Here is a 17,624-nt window from a genome sequence, read left to right as displayed (position 1 = left end):
ACTGATGTTGCAAGTTTCTGAAATGTCAAATGATTTGCCCACGCCTAATGTCAAAATGAATCATTTCAATATTTGTTAAAAAAATATTAAGAAGAAGACGATACGTTTAAAAATATACTAAAACATGAATGGTATTTGCAAATCATTTTAATTGATTACATATTAACTTAGCCTCGAGTATATCACTATTAATCTTTATTTTTCAAAAAGGCTAGTATCCAAGACGAATAAATTGAAAATAATAAATGCTCCCAAGGCGGCTTTATTCAAAATTTTATTTTTGTAAGTTTTTGTAGGTGGGTAGCTGATAGGTACGTAGGACTGGCAGGGCATAGATACTGTGCTATAGGTCCTAATTCGAAGTCTTAAGGTAGTTTAGCATTAAATTATCTGTGATTACGTGAATAGAATCTTAAACTTTTTAATTAATATAATGAGCAATAATAGTTAATATATTGAAATAAATAAGTAGGGCAAAGAAATATATAAATGAAAAACATTCATTTTATAAGTGCTGTTTATTTCTATTTTATTATGTACACAGCCTAAAACAAATTTCATTTTGTAATTTGTAATGTTGTAGAAATTGCACATACTTTAAAATATAAGAAATTCAAAACGGTGCCTTGGCTATACCAAAATATTTAGTATAGTTTTTAATGTATTGATCTAGGAGCGTTTCTACGAAATTATATCGACACACATAACTTCTTTTGGACGACGAACATTATTTCTAAATGACGAAATAATTTCATTCGATCTTCTTATAAATTGACGCAAATTTTCGATTTGTGCGTTTATCTATGCAATATGTATATTTTGCGATTTTTTCATTTCCTAATAAAATATCTTTTTTTTCGCAACGTTTTTACAGTATAAAAATGTTACCAAAAAAAATTAAAGAGTATACACATTACACAGCTTACACATACAAACAAATGTTGAAAGCTACACACATAAAAATCTTGAATCACAAAAACAGACTAATTCCTTCGATTTTAAAAATATTTTATAACAAATTTTCCATACACCGCTTACTAACCTTACGTTTCAGAATTTGATTCAAAATTCGCAATTTGAAATTTCCCACGCAGTAAACAAAGCATTATTTAGAAGTAGGCAATAAGTGGTAATACGCAATAATTCATTATAAATTACCTCTATCTACTGTCATTGAATGTTTTTTTTTCTAAATACAAAACTAGAAAGATTAAAATTTTCTCACTTAGTAATAAAATCTATTTTTCTAATAGTCTGCGAAATACAATATGAAGTCTTATTTACTATTTATATTTGGATATGTTTATAAATTATGCAACTGTACCTAGCCGTAATATAAACGTACAAAATTTTTATCAGATACATAATATCTTTATAAGACATGAGAAGAATTATTGAGTAATAAGATACGAATTTTCAAACTTCGAAGAGGATGCTTTTTCTCAAGTACCTTTTCCAAGGATACCCTCCAAATATCAGACCGTAATACTTAAGATACAGGTCATATTACATATTTTTGTTCAATACTCAAATGATCACACGATGACGAGCAGATCGCCTTGTATATCTGGATGACTGGTGAAATATGCTACTCGACTATCGTCATAATTGTGTTATAACAGCATGTCATTTATTTTAATCACAATTTACACATGCATTTATTTTTATATCGATGCGCTCGCGCTACTGGGTTTGGGAAACATTCCCGAGTTTGAAGAGTATTTCACCAGTTCTCCTGTATATTAATGCAATAGGCATTTGGTAAAATTTATACCTTTATTTAGGTGATTGTTTGTTTCCATAAAATACAATCCTGGCAATGTTGCTCTTTGCCAAAAGTCCTTTGATTTTAATATCTGCTCAATTTGTTTCTCCATTCTCAAACGTTATAAGAATATTATATAGGTAATTTCAAATCCGCTGTCATTAGAAGCTTATTGACGGTAATGGCATCTAGACCTCTAGATTCCTAAATATTGCATCAGAATGAATATGAGACAGAAATCCCTAAGGCCTACTAACATTTAGAATTTAAAAAGATTGTCATCTATTAGGCGATTTAACTCTTTCCTATTAATATAATGGACAAATCACAAACCTTCTTCTTCCTTCAATTTTTGATCGTCGCTTGTTCCAAATTTATTTCTAACAGATAACATTAAAGGAACAATTTTAGATGCCATTTTATATCACTATATATAAACTATAGTCTTTCGTTTAATAATACATCTTTAAAAGTAGATCACATTATCTGTGCATATGCATCGCGATGTTATTAGATTATTCTTATATGTTACTCTATTTATTGAAGAATTCTAGACTAACTTCTTCACATTATTTCTCTTGATATTTTAATATTGTATCAAAACATTGACATATCGACAAACGTCAATGATGTGCACAGATAATAATTAGACGTACACTTACATAAAAAATTATGTATATTTTTTATGTATGACTAAGGTAACATTAGGTACATATCAATGTTCTAAAATTCACAAATGCATTATAAATATAATTCAATAAGTGACGTTCATTCTGTTATCAATAACAAGGATATACATCGAAACAAGAAACTGTTAAAAGTTCGATGTTAAATAATTAAGAAGGCAAATTCGTTGAAAGTTTAAATTTAGAAGACACATTTATTCGTACATTGTACTCATTTAGGTAACAATTAAATTATGTTAATTATTTATTATTTAGAAATCAGATGTACGTAACATGCATACAATAGACACCACGTCAGATATAAGAAAATGGGTCGTTCTTGTGTTTCTGTGGGAAGGGAGGATCCCTTCTTTTTACGAAACATGTGCCGGCAGAACTTAATTTTTTTATGTGGCGTGAAAACGGATTACACCACGAAAACACGTATTAAGTGACTTTTTGCTTGACGAACCTGTAGGTTTGACGAAAGTAAATTTCGTAAAATGATAATACTCGCGTAAAATCAAACATAAGAATATTTTCTCCAAGTATTCTTCGTAAAATGATCTCATAAAAATATTGAATTTAGAACATAAACCATTTTTCAATAATGTGGTGCGAGCAAAAAAGGTATCGAGGTGAAGTGGAAATTGGAAAAGAGCATTGGAAAATCAATGAAATAACCCATTTTCAAATTTCTCGGAAATTTGTTCAAGTAAACCTTATTGAACTGAATGACTAAAGTAGAGCGCCAATTCAATAGAGAAAATTTCTGGGCAACATCAGGAACGGTGGCAAGTCTGTTTGATTTTAAGTACTTTATTGACGTAAATCAATAAAATATCCTCTGTTCAATAATCGTAAGACAGATATTGAGTAATATTAGATACGTAGTTACATTGCTGACGACAACTAACTTCTATATTTCTATAGACGCTGTTATTATCTGTAGATATACAAGATAAAGATACTGAATAACGTATTCAAATTGCAAAAACGCCTTTATGACCTGGTTCTAAAATATACTTATATACGTCTTTCAAAATATATGCCTTATGTTTGATAATTAACTTGTATTTTTTTATATAAATGGCTTTGTCAGATAGAACGCATTCTGACGCGCGTCAGAGCGCTAACCTGACGCGATGATGCTGATCGCTATGACGCGGAATTGTCTTTTACTACGCTCTGATGCGCTGTAGAACGCCTTCTACCTAACAAAGCTATAAGAGTTTTTAACAATTAAACCTTTTAAATTAGATTTGCGTTCTCATAAGAATAAGGTATTTCAACACGAGACAACTGTTGTAACTGAGGAATCATTAATGAAAAGTTGTACTATGAAACAACTATTTCCTACAATCAATACAGTGATATAGTGAGATTGTGTAACAGTACGATATAACAAACACACACGAGTAAATGTATCAAGCTTTGTGCAATTCTAAAATGAACTCTGGCTTAGCCACTGATAGTACGAGTATGTACTAATTACTTCACATTTACAATTGGCGCTCCTCCAAACCCATTATATGCAAAAATATACAAATTCGAGACACTCAAATAACTAACTACATTTATGAATATATTATACACGCTAAATGACTGTTTATTCATATACTTATTCATCGTGGTTATAACATATTACGTATTTATAAAGAGTACGGATTTAACTCGTAAATTTGCGACTACCTTCACATATCTATTATACTACAATGAGGATAAATAATTAATTTAACGAAAATTCTGTAGTAAAGCAAGAAGCACTTTGTTATCAGATTTTTGAATAATTTACTTTCAATTTTGGTTCGTTAAAGTTTTAGTTAAAATGTGTCCCCACCTATTGTTAACATTCAATTTAAATAAATATATAATAAAATACAATAAAGTATCACAATTGTACTCAATTAAAACTCTAACTAATACAGTGTAGTATTAAATAAAAACTGCCAACATCCATGTAGAAAACAACTCACTTTTTCCACTATTTACAATATACGTAAATTACTATTTATTTATTAAACATGAAACGTTATAGGAACAATGCAAATATATCACAATACAATGAATAATAATTGTTTTAAACGAAAGAAACATCGATACAAATATTTGTACTACTTATTTTATACACCGCCGTAGCTGCTATGTTTTTTAAATCTACCAATCAGTTTAACATATATGTATTCATACATGAAATACCTGAAGTTGTGTAAATAATTAAAACAATTTCTGGCAACACATAAAAATGTATGCAATAAAAAATCTATAACGCATAAAATAAAAGGTCGAATATTGTCCAGCAATATAGATACTTTTATGTATGAAAATATAAAAAAAATACATACTAATTTCGACAGCCTCAAAAACAAAAAAATCGTCAATTAATTAACACTAGCTACGTCTATATCATACCTTAAGGTGGGGCTACATCATTGCTTAGTAATACTATGTTAATTGAGATTACAAGCTTTGGGCAAGTCCAGTGTAGTCCTGTGGACTGCGAGCTGAAAGTAGCTCAACTACAGTCCTTCTTAGCCGTCGCATCGTCGACTTTGTTCGGTTCGATGTCCGCCTTTGAGGGACCCGGTTGGGGGTTGTCTGGGTCTGGAATCATTTATTAATCATAAATATTACAATAACAAATTGATTTACTTAGTACCTCTTCAAATTGTAGCCAATATAAGAAGTGAGATAATAGGATAAAATAAATACAAAACTAAAGATATAATAAAAACAAAAAAATCTCAAATTTATCGAGGAATATATTATATTATTATTAACTATGTTATTATTAATTTAATTTGTCTTAACACATTATCTTTTTTAGATATTGAAATATGAATAAAAAATCCCACTAGAGTACTTCATGAACGATTTAGAAATCTATTATTGTGTATGCAATTTACTTAACGACAATTAGTTGTCCTAAAGACAAATTAGTCTCAGTCCAAATACACTTCAAGCTGTCCACAACTAACAATAAGCGAAACATACAATTACGCATACCTAGAAGATTCTATTATCGGACTGGAATGCCATAAATACTAATGAACCAGCATGAGTCACTCACATTCATCATCCATGATCTTTACAAACCGCTGACATGTTTACGGCCATCGCTATGTAATAATACGTCAATGAGAACTAATATCAGTCCACGCAAAGGACTCGTAAAGCCGATAATGATGTATTTATGTAAGTCACATGACTAATCAATACGGGGTATAATCAGCTTATTGGCTATTAACGATTACATGTGACACTGAATTGCGTCAAGGAGATAACACGGTGTTTATCAGCGTGGGGTCGGCGTAATTACATCTGAATAGCAAGAAAGGTGTCATCGGTGTTTTCCATATCCGTGGCTCTCGTGATCCGTCCTCACCAATTTCCACTAGCATTCGAGTATACGACTACCCGACATTTACTACCATGGTTCATGGATGCGAGGTTTTTTTATATGCCTTTTATCTCTTTAATCCCTGAAGATATTTGAATGAATAGAATATCGATAGAAACCTTATCATATAATACTTATCCATCTCAAACGTATAATACAAAATACGTATAAAACAAAATATATAAAATATAAAAATCATATTGAATCATATTCATTTATTAGATGAATTGTTCGTTCATCGTGTATAATTATTATATCATATACAAAAATTATTCCCTATTTTTTTGTCCAGGGAGTAAAGCGTGAGCAACTGGACATTCAAGAATTCTTCTCGAGCGTCACAACATAATATGTCGGCTGTGGCTTCAAATGTCCACCTCCACTTAAAGCCACAAAAAATGACTTAAAATATATCACAGAAACATCCCGGATATTACATTAAACATTATTGATAAGTTTAACATACACATCAGGAATCGTCTACTCCATATTTAATTCATTCATAACCATGAAGTTTCCCAAATCGGGAGCCATGTTTCATTCGCGGTAACAAAAAAAATTTTCAAAATATATGCGTTGTTGAAATAAAATATTCTCAGGAAGCGAATGAATTCAAGTATACAACATAGTATTTGTACTAGTAATCAGTCGTGCGATTCAACAATGGGATTAAGATTAGAACGTGTCACGCACCTGATAATTTCTGCCGTAGCAAATAAACGATAAAAGTTCATTGTACATGCATTGCGGAGCAGGTTTTTCGCAAATACGCTGACATGTACAAGTATTATAACTGATATTGCAGAAGTGACAACACAGAAGGACTAACGAGTAGCCACCGCATTAGCCTCTATTTATACATGACTAGCGGTCCGCCCCGAATTTGCTCGTGGTACATTTATAGCCTTCCTCAATAAATGCGCTATCTAACATTGAAAGAATTTTTCACATCGGACCAGTCGTTTCTGAGATTAGTGCGTTCAAGCAAACAAACAAACAAACAAACTCTTCGGCTTTATATGCTTGCTACATGCATGCTTCAATAAATTTTACATTTCCAAGCTAATTTCTCAAACTTTATTATGAATCCTATACAATCAACAGTAAGACATTCGAAATAGGAATATTTTATACATTAGGGTTCCGTTGGCGTAACTTAGGTGATAATATTTTTGCGAATACTATTACGCGGGCGAGGCTGCGTAAAACATCTAGTCATATTATAGGATTATAATTAAAAATTATAAAGAAGTTTATTAATACTCAAATTCTGAAAGTAACGCCAAACTCACATTAGGGATGTATTCAAAGAAATATAAAGGCTCATGACCCATAAAAGGAAAAATGTCGTGATTTGATTGATGCTTTGACGTGAACTTAATAAGTGTGACCTAGCCATGATTGATCAAAGAAATGGGACGCCAGCCTTACCCACTCATATATAAAGCGGTAAATTATAGACAAGTTAGTTTTAAGAAAGTACTTTTAATGTTGTTTTGCTGATGCTAGGTACCTTAGCAATACCTTAGCAATATATGTATAAACTTATTCTGAAAATAGCAAAAATGTCGACCTTATCATATTAAAGCAATATCACGTAGACAAACTACTACCAATGGCGAATAGTAAAAAAAAATAGATCAGTCGGCGATAAGGAAAGGTAAAGGAAAAAGACAATTTATGAAATAGCACATCATCATTATATGAATAAATAAATCTTTTCTAAGTAAGGTTTGGTCATATTATGACTTAGCAAAGTACGTATTTACATATAGTGTGAAACTACGTGTGGCGCTTTCAATTGAACATTTGTGGTAATCTCTTCTTTCACTAATATAATGAAAAAAGAACGAGATGGGATAATATCGACTTCCGGCTCGTCCTCCTAAACAAAACAGAAGCTTCCGGTATGTGTACTTGCTTGCAGTGGATGCTATGGCGTTGCGGCGATTGCTCGTACAAATTTCCATTGAAAATTTATAGGTTAAGCAATATGGAATAACCCATCTTGGTCTCCAACATCATATTCTAAGATAAAATTCATGAAGCTCCATCACAAGGTTATTTTGAAATCATATTTTTTAAAAATTATCACGTGTTACCCATAAGGGACATAATGATGTTTCAATCAACCATCCGGTCGGATCTAATTTTGAACCAATCGGCGTGAATAATCAATAATCAGTGGCTATTTATTATCAGTCACTGGTCGATGAACAACACGGCCCGATGGACAGTTGAATTTTATTATAGATGTATTTCATACAAGTTGTTAAGTGGTTAAGCACATTTTGCGCTTCCATGGATTTCGAGACAAAAGTCTAAGAAGATTCGAAATGGATGGTCTGGTTAAATTCGTTATTAGACCACAAGAATATGCCTTAATAGTTCGGCAATGAGAATCTGGCTGAGCAGCTTACAATTGTTTGTTACTCATGGCATTGTCCGCATTGACGATTTTAGCCTTCTAGAGCTTATTTAAGGTAAGCTATTTCGGTTCCAAAAAGTAAAATGAAAAACATCCTAATTTAAAAGAGTTCTGCCTATTTTTCTTGGTTAAAAAACAACGAATAACAATGTTGCAAATATTCTGTATATAGTAATAGCACACCGAGATGCCAGTTTTATAAAACACTAGCTGCACCCGGCAAACGCTGTTCTGCCTTACTCTTATCATTGAGGGGTATGAAAAATTGGCCGATTCTCATAGATACCGGATAAGCACAAAAAATTTCATCAAAATCGGTCAAGCCGTTTCGGAGGAGTATGGCAACGAAAACTGTGACATGAGAATTATATGTATTAGATTACAGTTTTTCATGAGCAATGTCAAACAAAAGTCGGACCGTGAAATAATTAACGAATATCATATCGCTACTTTTGTAACTCACTATAAAATAATAAAATCTGGCAAGGGCGACGCGGAGTCGCGAAGCTAATGGTTCCGTATAAATAAGCTAAAGAGCTAGATTTGGTCAACCATCCACAACCATACCAACCGGCGGTAAGAGATTGTGGCAATCATCTTTGAAAATTTTAAATGCCTAACTATCACGGTTCATGAAATACCGCCCGATGATAGATGATGGGACAGACAGAACATAGTCCACAACTTGATGCTAATTGAAACAAATTGAAGTCACTGAGACATTGTTTATATAACGTGTCTCTTAATTAAAGAAAGATTAAATCAATTATGACGAATTACGTTATGATTACGTTCGAACGGCAAGTCTATTTATATTTATAATTTGAAAGGAGGGCAATTCTATTGTGAGACGTAAAGATCACAATGGGATTGGATGAAAAACGTGACTTCTACACAATACTTTAGTTATTAGTTATTACATTATTATAAATGAATGGAGTATTATTGAACACATATAAAAGGAAATTGCTTCAACTGTATTAATATTTTCCACAGAGAACTTTTCATAACTAATATGATTGATTATATTTTATTATTATTTGTATATTATGATATACATATATGCTTTTTAAATAGACGATCATACGTCATACTTAAATCAAGATAACAAAAAAAATCACGAATTCATATAATATTGTCTTGTCTATCTTTACCTATTTATCCATAAAAGCGTAACATACAGACGAAACTTTCGCTATTATAATATTAGTGTGAATTGTGCACGAAATCTTATTAGTGTAGAAAAGAAACAATATCTAATAGTTTAAGTCTAATTTTATATAGCCTAAAGATTTATAAAAAGAATGACTCGAAGGCTAAGATGTTTTTAAAGTTATAGATATTTTGTACAAGCTCCAATTGAAATACGGAAGGCAGGTAATTGCCTGACCTTAGTAGGCAAGTGAAGGAAATAGAGTTTTAAATACCTATATATAACTTATACTTTCATTTGACACTTCGTTGTTCGGAGGACTTGGATTTCAGTATTTCAGTATAGATCTTCGAAACGCCGATCATTCAGAATGCCATGATGACTGTAAATGTTGTTCAGCATACTCATAAATAAATCGGGCGATTTAAAGTCGTGCTACACCGTGTAATTCGTTGGCTTTACCGTTTTGAGTTCGCAACAATATAATGTGTACATTGTATGTACTCTACTACAGACAACGAAGCAAGGTCAGTGTAATTGCATTGTGGCGTATTAAGTCACTGGTACACGCCTTCCAATGATATATGCGTCGGTTAGTTAATTGTAGTTAAAATTTAGCTGTTTTAATTAATTTGCTGATTAATAACACTCAACGAGGTTCGATTAACAGAAGTAGTATTAGGTCGATGGTGTCCAAAGAACAAGATATAGTAGGTTATTTTTTCTTTCTATATGTGTCTTATAAAAATACCCAATAAACAAATCTCCTCTCGTAACGATTCTAATACATAAAGAAATCAATCCTTCCTCCAAGATTATTGTTTTTATCCCTGTTCGGCGGAGTAGGTACGAATATTATACGGACAGGAAGGAAAATGAAAAAAAAACGTAATAGGAAAATTGTCGCTCCAAAAAATAAAATAACAAGGTAGCAGTTAATAAAAATGCATATTAAAAGCGACCACTAACTCCAATGAATACGTAATATCATACGAATACTGGGATAGTGCATACAGTACCAAATTATTTTAAGGTCAGGAAATGTTAAAAAGCAACAATGGACAAGAATATTTTCGAAAGTTCTCGGTTTTTTTTTTGTAATTTAAACAATCTAAAATTATACTGGAAATTTTATTCATAAATTTATAAAAATTCAACGGATATGTATAACTCACCAAACCTCACCTTACAAAATGTGAAAATAAATATTAAAATCATTTTTTTCTAAAACCAACAGTTATGCCATCCCAATTAAAATTTTTTACAGTCAACACCGAAGAAAGTGTTTAATGCGTATTAAACATTAAAATTTTAGGAGTTACTTGATTCGACCGCATTGTACAGAGCTTTTATGTCAGCTTATATATATTCCTTCGGGAATTTTTCGACCGTTCCAGCGACAAAATTGATATGAAGTATATTCACCTCTCCGGACTCACGCACGTCGCGATCGTACACGTTCTCATCCCACGTAAGTACTACGTCAATAACGTACACATATTACGATAGTAAATCCAGGAAATGTTTCTTAAGATACATCTTTCAATCAAATCAAACAAAAAATAGAACTTAAACCACGAAATGTACTAAGTAATCTTTGGTAAGAATCAATGGCGTCGACGATGACGATAATGTTAGCTGCACCTTAAGCTTTTTCGAGTCTGGCTTTAAATTTCAAATGACAGAGTAAAGAAAAAGACAAAGTTTTCTAGAACAAGATGTTATTGCAAAAGAAGAGTAGAACCCCCGATTGTGGACACAGGTAACTTTTTTCTTATATTATTTTCTGCTGTTCAGGGATTTGGCCACGATCTCGCTTGATGTTGAGTGAAGATGTCGTCCAATTGGTTAGCATGCCCAATTAAGGAGATAAAGCCTATCATTCTGGGCTTAAATAAATTGTACTTCTTGGAAAACGCAGCTAGAGAAAGGGAATTCCACTCCTTCCCAGTTTTTATAAAAATGTATTTTTGAAGCGTATAGCGCACACTCGAGGGATAACAACTGCAAAGAGATAGAACCTGGCTGTTCGTCTCCAAGTTCTAAAGTGGAAAGGAGAAGGTGGTACAAGGCTGTGTAATTCGGTCTCACATTCACCAAACTGAACACCTAGCGAGAACATATACCCACAACAACTCACCCGAAGTGACGAGGTTCTGTAACCTCGAGGGCAGGTCCGCAGTGGTCATTTCAGCGCCTTGCGGGTGCAGGATATCCGGCATGGCGTTCCGCCGCCCCGTCCGGCCGGTCTCGAGGAACTCCCGCGGTACCTCCTCAGTGTTCCTGTCCTGCATGATTGCCATCATTCTCAACACTGAAACATAGTGGGTTCTTGATAGATATATCGCATGAGGGCACTGGAATAAACTCTACCACTACCACCATGATATGAACGATTATGTCTTTGACTTTTTATTTTATACGTTTTGAAATTAACTTAAGAGTAAACATAGCCGGTGAAAGGTAAGTAAAAACAAACTACAATAAAACACAAACCATATTTAAGAATGTAACAAAATAACTTTTCAAAGCATATTAAATATATATTAATAATTCTGATAAAATGTCAATTTACCAGTATAAAAACGTTTAAGGAGATATGCTAAGAGAAGGTTAATGTTCTCAATACTTAAATGCATAGACGATGACCTCAAAAATAATGTTGGCACGATAGTTCAGTTTAAAGAATTCGTTATAAGACGTGATCACTTCAAGGTGCTTCCTATAATATAGACAAAACATTGTATTTTAATTTTAAAACAAAAAGAAATGCGATATATTTTTATCAATGCCATTTCCTCTGCCGATACTGTAGCTGGGAATTTTAATTTCTTCGATAAATAATATCAATTAGTAACATTTCATTTCCAAAACCACTACTTATTCGTTAGGATTTTGTTGAAATTATTAAATTAATATAACATACATTATTGTGTGCAAATGAATAATTTTCGCTAAATAATATTAACCTAAAGAGTTTGTGTGTATGTTTGTTTGTTTGAACGCGCTAATATTACGGATATCTACTGGACCGATTTATTAAACACATTTCGAGTATGTACTTTACTTTAGAAATCATGTCATCATACTACACAGTCATCTGTTGGTATTCATGTAATTTTTTAAACGATTCAACTTCCTGTACTTTCTCACTTAATGAATTCCGAATACAGACGATATCTTTATCGATTTCATAGCGTTTAAAGTTCTTTGATGTCGTGTATCCTTGAAATTGTGTTAAATTGATAGGTATATTCCTTACCATCAGCCAAATCAATCGAATTTTATTGAGCCAATATTTTTGTACCTAGAATACAGACTTGCCATATCTATTATCTCATCACATACGTACACTCGTTGACACTTGACACACAATACAGTTAATTATTAACGTGTACGATAACTCTTGGCCTACTTTCGTATAATTTAGTTTTCAGAAAATATCAAGCTGTTATCTTCAATCAACAATTTCAATATAGTATTCCAATCAAGTCAAGATGATATATGATATGCTTATTGACGTCATGAATAAAATAAGTTTTACAGGAGCCTTTCATTGTCAACGAAATATTTATGCCTATTCAATACATCAGTCGGAACTCTGTTGTTAAATTGCTGTCAAGTTTTCTCATGTGTCTTCTCATCACTGCGAAACTTGATGTAAAAGTTTCAGAAACAAAAGCAATTACTTTTATATAACTCCGCCCTTCTGGCATGACTACGGTTGAGAGGGTTCTGATGATATTACTCAGTCTATTCTAGAATAATATGGAGTAGCCACGTACTATTATTTGAACACCCTGAACATAAAGTAACTGATTCATTTCTAGTGGTATCGCACCAGATTATAAAATGGGACCAAAAGACAAGTTGCCTATTTTTCTTATCAAACACCAAAAGTAATATATATCATAAGTATAAGTATTACACCAATTGGATGAATACCCACGAAGTTACAGAATAACAATACTATATAAAATACAGTCGATAATAGTACCTCGGTTAAAAATGCCTACTACCAGCCTATAGAACAGTCATGTGTTACCAATAGTTTGAAAAATATTGATTATATATTACATTTCATTTGAAACAAAGATAAATATTTTATACTATGTTGAAGGGAAATACGTAAAAAAATTCTAAACACAATCTTTCCAAAATATTACGGATAAATCTCTATTCTATAATATTTACGATAACGCAACTAATCTCGGCATAGCTCAATATTTCAAAAATCCCACAGGAACAGGAATTATGCGGGTAAAGCCCTGAGAGTGTCCATTTTTTCTGACTACGCGGACGAAACCGCGGGAGTAAATAGTATCCTATTTACTCCCGCGGTTTCGTCGCGGTTAACGTAGAGTTCATTACATAGACGTGCGAAATATTTATTTACATAATATCAAAGTGTACCGCTCTAAGTTAATAAAGGTGTCGTGCAGCTACAATAATGACGTAAAAAGAAATAGATAAGGCCCTGAGCGATAGTAAAGTGAACCGTATTTAATTAAATTATATATGACAATTTTCCGTTTGACGCACGACTATCGGCTACGTATATAATTTTAGGTGGCGGAAACAACATATAAACATAAGCAATTTGTGACGTTGTTTAAGACGCGTGTCGTTGATAAAATAATTGTTTGTTAAAATATGAAACGATTCTCAAGCATTTATCCCTACTAATATTATAAATGCGAGTAACTCTGTCTGTCTGTCTGTCTGTTACGCTTTCACGCCTATCATTGAACCGATTTTGATAAAGTTTGGTATGAAAATAGAACTGAACTTGGGAAAGGACATAGAATACTTTTTATCGCGAAAAAAGTAGAAAGGATTGAAAGAGGGGATGAAACTTTGTAGGAAAGTTCGTTATTGACAAACCGATTTTGATGAAACTTGGTATCAAGATGGAGCTAAACGTGGGAAAGAACAAACCATACTTTTTAATGCGAAGAAAATACTCCTTACCATGTCGCGCGATATAAGCGAATTCTACGCGGGCGAAGCCGCGGACGAAAAGCTAGTACTGAATATTTGTCATGTATATTTATTTGTTTAAAAGCTGAATCGCTACACCGATTTTGGCAAAAAAGTGTTAGTTTAAGATGTTACTTTTACATGAATATTAGGAAATATGAAATAAAAATATGTACAAAATGTTTGTTCACGTTAATGATATCGGTATCGTTGTTGTGAAAATAAAATTTAAATTGGTTGAATAAGAATATGCAAATGAAAACTGCTATCTCCCGTTAAAAGTGCACTTTAAAGCCATAAATTATTATTTTTCAAAAACGAAAAATGTTCTATTACATAGTTATTGCAACACCAGGTAACCACTAAATACATGATTGGAAAGGATTTTTCGGAAAGCTGTATTTTTAAATGCAATAATCTACGCGAAAAATTAACTGCCGACGTGTGGTTTTACGTAGCAGTGAAGTAATCCACACCATCTAACATAATTACAGGCACTTAGAATATAATCAGACCTTGTTTCAGTTATAAGTAAGATAAAGCTTGTGTAACAGCAATTGCCAGGAGTTAATTATTCTTGCACTAATTAGGTGTACTACGGAATAATTAAGCTTATTTTCACAATATAACAAAAGACACAATGAAGAAATAATAATTTTACTTTATATTCTCATTGTTGGGTGGAAAAAGTTAAAAGAAAATGTATCATAATGGTATGAAATGGCACAATTTAGTCACAAACCATTATTTTACAATTACCCTGAATGAGTTTAATAAGTCAGAATATTTAAGTTAATATTATGAATATAAGACATTTCTTTGATACTTAAAATTTATATATATAAGTACTTTGTTGCCTATTCATCTCATAAAAGTATGACAAATAATTATGATCATAAGTGTGAAAAGCTGTGTTAAAGGATTTTGAGTCTATGAAAAATTAAATTAGTTCCCAATATACTAGAATGGACTAGATGCCATAGAAAATCTATATGTTGTGTACCTTCCATTTATATAAAAACACCATGCAGTGAAACAATCTTAAAGCCAAACAGTCTTTACTTATATTTTAGCATAGACTATAAAATTGCCAAGTAAGAAAAGTTACATTTTAAAACTATAAACAACAAAATATACTACTTATTATATTATACTATGAAAAGAATGCAAAAATCAGGCAATACATGTATTGAACTTGGTTAGATTTTGGTACTTTTGGATTTTGGTTTTTTTGGATTTATTTATGAAAATAAATAAATCAGGCTCAAGGGACCATTTTAAGTATAATTGTCGAAATATATGAACAAAAGCTCAATTAGTGCTTGATCAATTCAATTGCAACATTATTTATTTCAATGAATAAAATATTCCATAGAGATTAAAGTTTTAAAACAAAGCTTTAAATGATATATATTGCCTAATTTTTGCAAGATAGAAAAGACTGATAAAATGGATATATACCATTTCATTCCAAAGAAGTCCTCCCTTGCAACCGTTGTGTCCTGATGGTTATGTGATCATCACTCTATTCATCATGCACCTTAACATTCTGGATCAATGCAATCTTTTGTTAGTACACCAGTTATGCATTATATATATATATATATATATATAAATATAAGATATCGTTAAACTGACTTTATTTACTATTATTTATTTATTACCTATATTTATATTTATGAGGATTTGTTAACTTATTTATAGGGCTAAATATTTATTTGCAGCAAAATTTGACCTTGACATTCTTGCTAGAGGTTATGAGTTCGATAACACTAAAAAAAGGACAAAAATCAACACTACATGCTGATAATATATACTTTAAAGTATTATGCATATAAATTCTTTACAAGATCCTATGATGTTGTATGCATCAGAGATGTATGTATTCATAGTGTTACAAAAATATATGATGTTATATACCATACAATATTTACATAGTCTGAAAGTTATGGACAGTCATTTCATTTCAACACTTGCCAATCATAATGCATGCTATACAATGCATCATAATGACAGTTACATCAAGAAAATCATTGAGGTCAGACTGACATACATTATGTTAATGGAACTAATGGGTTATAAATGTTCAACCAGCTGCCAATAAAATCTTATGATGTTTTATGACGCTAGGTAAATAAGACGTGTATGTTTATTGCCATGCAACAATACTAAGGTGTCCACTAACATGTTATAACAAATGTATATCCTCTGCATACCAATATACTTGATAGATAATAAAAAAGATGAAAATATTTAGTCAATTCATAGTATAAAGAAAAATTAATACGCACACGCTTTGAATATATGGGTACATATATTTCAATACGAAAATATCATAATATCACTTATAATGGGATAATTATTTTTCAAAATTTTAAAGAGTCGTATAGCTCTCCTATTAAGTCAGTTTAACGGTACTTTTACGTGTTTTGAACAAGCAGCTATTCTAAAGAACTCCAAGCGAATTTCAAACCCCGCACTTTTGAACAGCGGTAGCAAAGACACCTCATGCGGGCCTTCGCTTACCTGACCGCGTCTTGGCACGATTTGCTCTTCTGCGCTTAGACACACGACCGACACGCACTCCAGACATTTTAAGTAATAAAAAGAAGCGCTAAAATATTACCGTGAAATCTAAAAAACAAATCACTTCTTCGTCAATGCACTCACAATGTGAAACAAATTAATTTTGAGTATCGATTGTATTAGACGATAACGCCTAGCTTTAACGAATTTAATAAGGACACTTTATTTTTTTAATAATTTACTTTTATAGTTTTAGTAAATATACACAAGAATTAGTTAGACAAAGAAGCACAGAAGTACGATTTGAAGAAAAACTGTGACAGCATTTGACATATGCGATTTTGAACTGTTTCAATCACAATCACAGCCGTCTGATTTTGACGTATGCTTTTTTCTTAATGAGTGAATTATCGAAAGTTGCTTGGCAGGTTTGGTTTTGGTATGATACTTTGTTTAGGTATAATATAAGATAAAAACGTAAAACTATTACAATCGCAAAATTAAAATTTTTATTCAAAAAGTGTTCTTGAAATATTTATTACTTTTAAACCTATTTCTTTGGAACTATAAAAAATGAACGTTCTTGGTAAAAACAGTAAATAATTATTTAAACTTGTCACAGTTTACTCTAATTTAAATTCACAAAGGTTTATTTTAATTCCATTAACGTAAATTGTCTATTATAGTATACCGTTTACGACGAGATA

At 31.7% G+C, this 17,624-nt stretch overlaps 1 protein-coding gene across 1 annotated transcript; it reads right to left on the bottom strand.

Annotated features, from left to right (window-relative positions):
- Nucleotides 1-3,212: 3,212 nt before the first annotated feature.
- LOC119830223 lies at nucleotides 3,213-17,251 on the bottom strand. Its single transcript, XM_038353157.1, has 3 exons — nucleotides 16,918-17,251; nucleotides 11,552-11,725; nucleotides 3,213-5,034 (listed from the first exon to the last, which is right to left on the bottom strand). Exons 1-3 carry the CDS (start codon nucleotides 16,982-16,984, stop codon nucleotides 4,946-4,948), a joined length of 330 nt encoding a protein of 109 aa, XP_038209085.1. The 5' UTR covers nucleotides 16,985-17,251; the 3' UTR covers nucleotides 3,213-4,945.
- Nucleotides 17,252-17,624: the final 373 nt, after the last annotated feature.

Source organism: Zerene cesonia, chromosome 11 (genome assembly GCF_012273895.1).
Source record: "Zerene cesonia ecotype Mississippi chromosome 11, Zerene_cesonia_1.1, whole genome shotgun sequence".
Classification (NCBI taxonomy): Eukaryota; Metazoa; Arthropoda; class Insecta; order Lepidoptera; family Pieridae; genus Zerene; species Zerene cesonia.
This window is presented reverse-complemented; position numbering and strand designations above follow the sequence as displayed.

Coding starts and splice junctions, on each gene's coding strand:
- LOC119830223 (XM_038353157.1), bottom strand. CDS start 16,984: ATGTCTGGAGTGCGTGTCGGTCGTGTGTCTAAGCGCAGAAGAGCAAAT. Junction 11,726..16,917: donor TCGTGCCAAGACGCGGTCAG/GTAAGCGAAGGC, acceptor ACTATGTTTCAG/TGTTGAGAATGATGGCAATC. Junction 5,035..11,551: donor ACAGAACCTCGTCACTTCGG/GTGAGTTGTTGT, acceptor AAATGATTCCAG/ACCCAGACAACCCCCAACCG.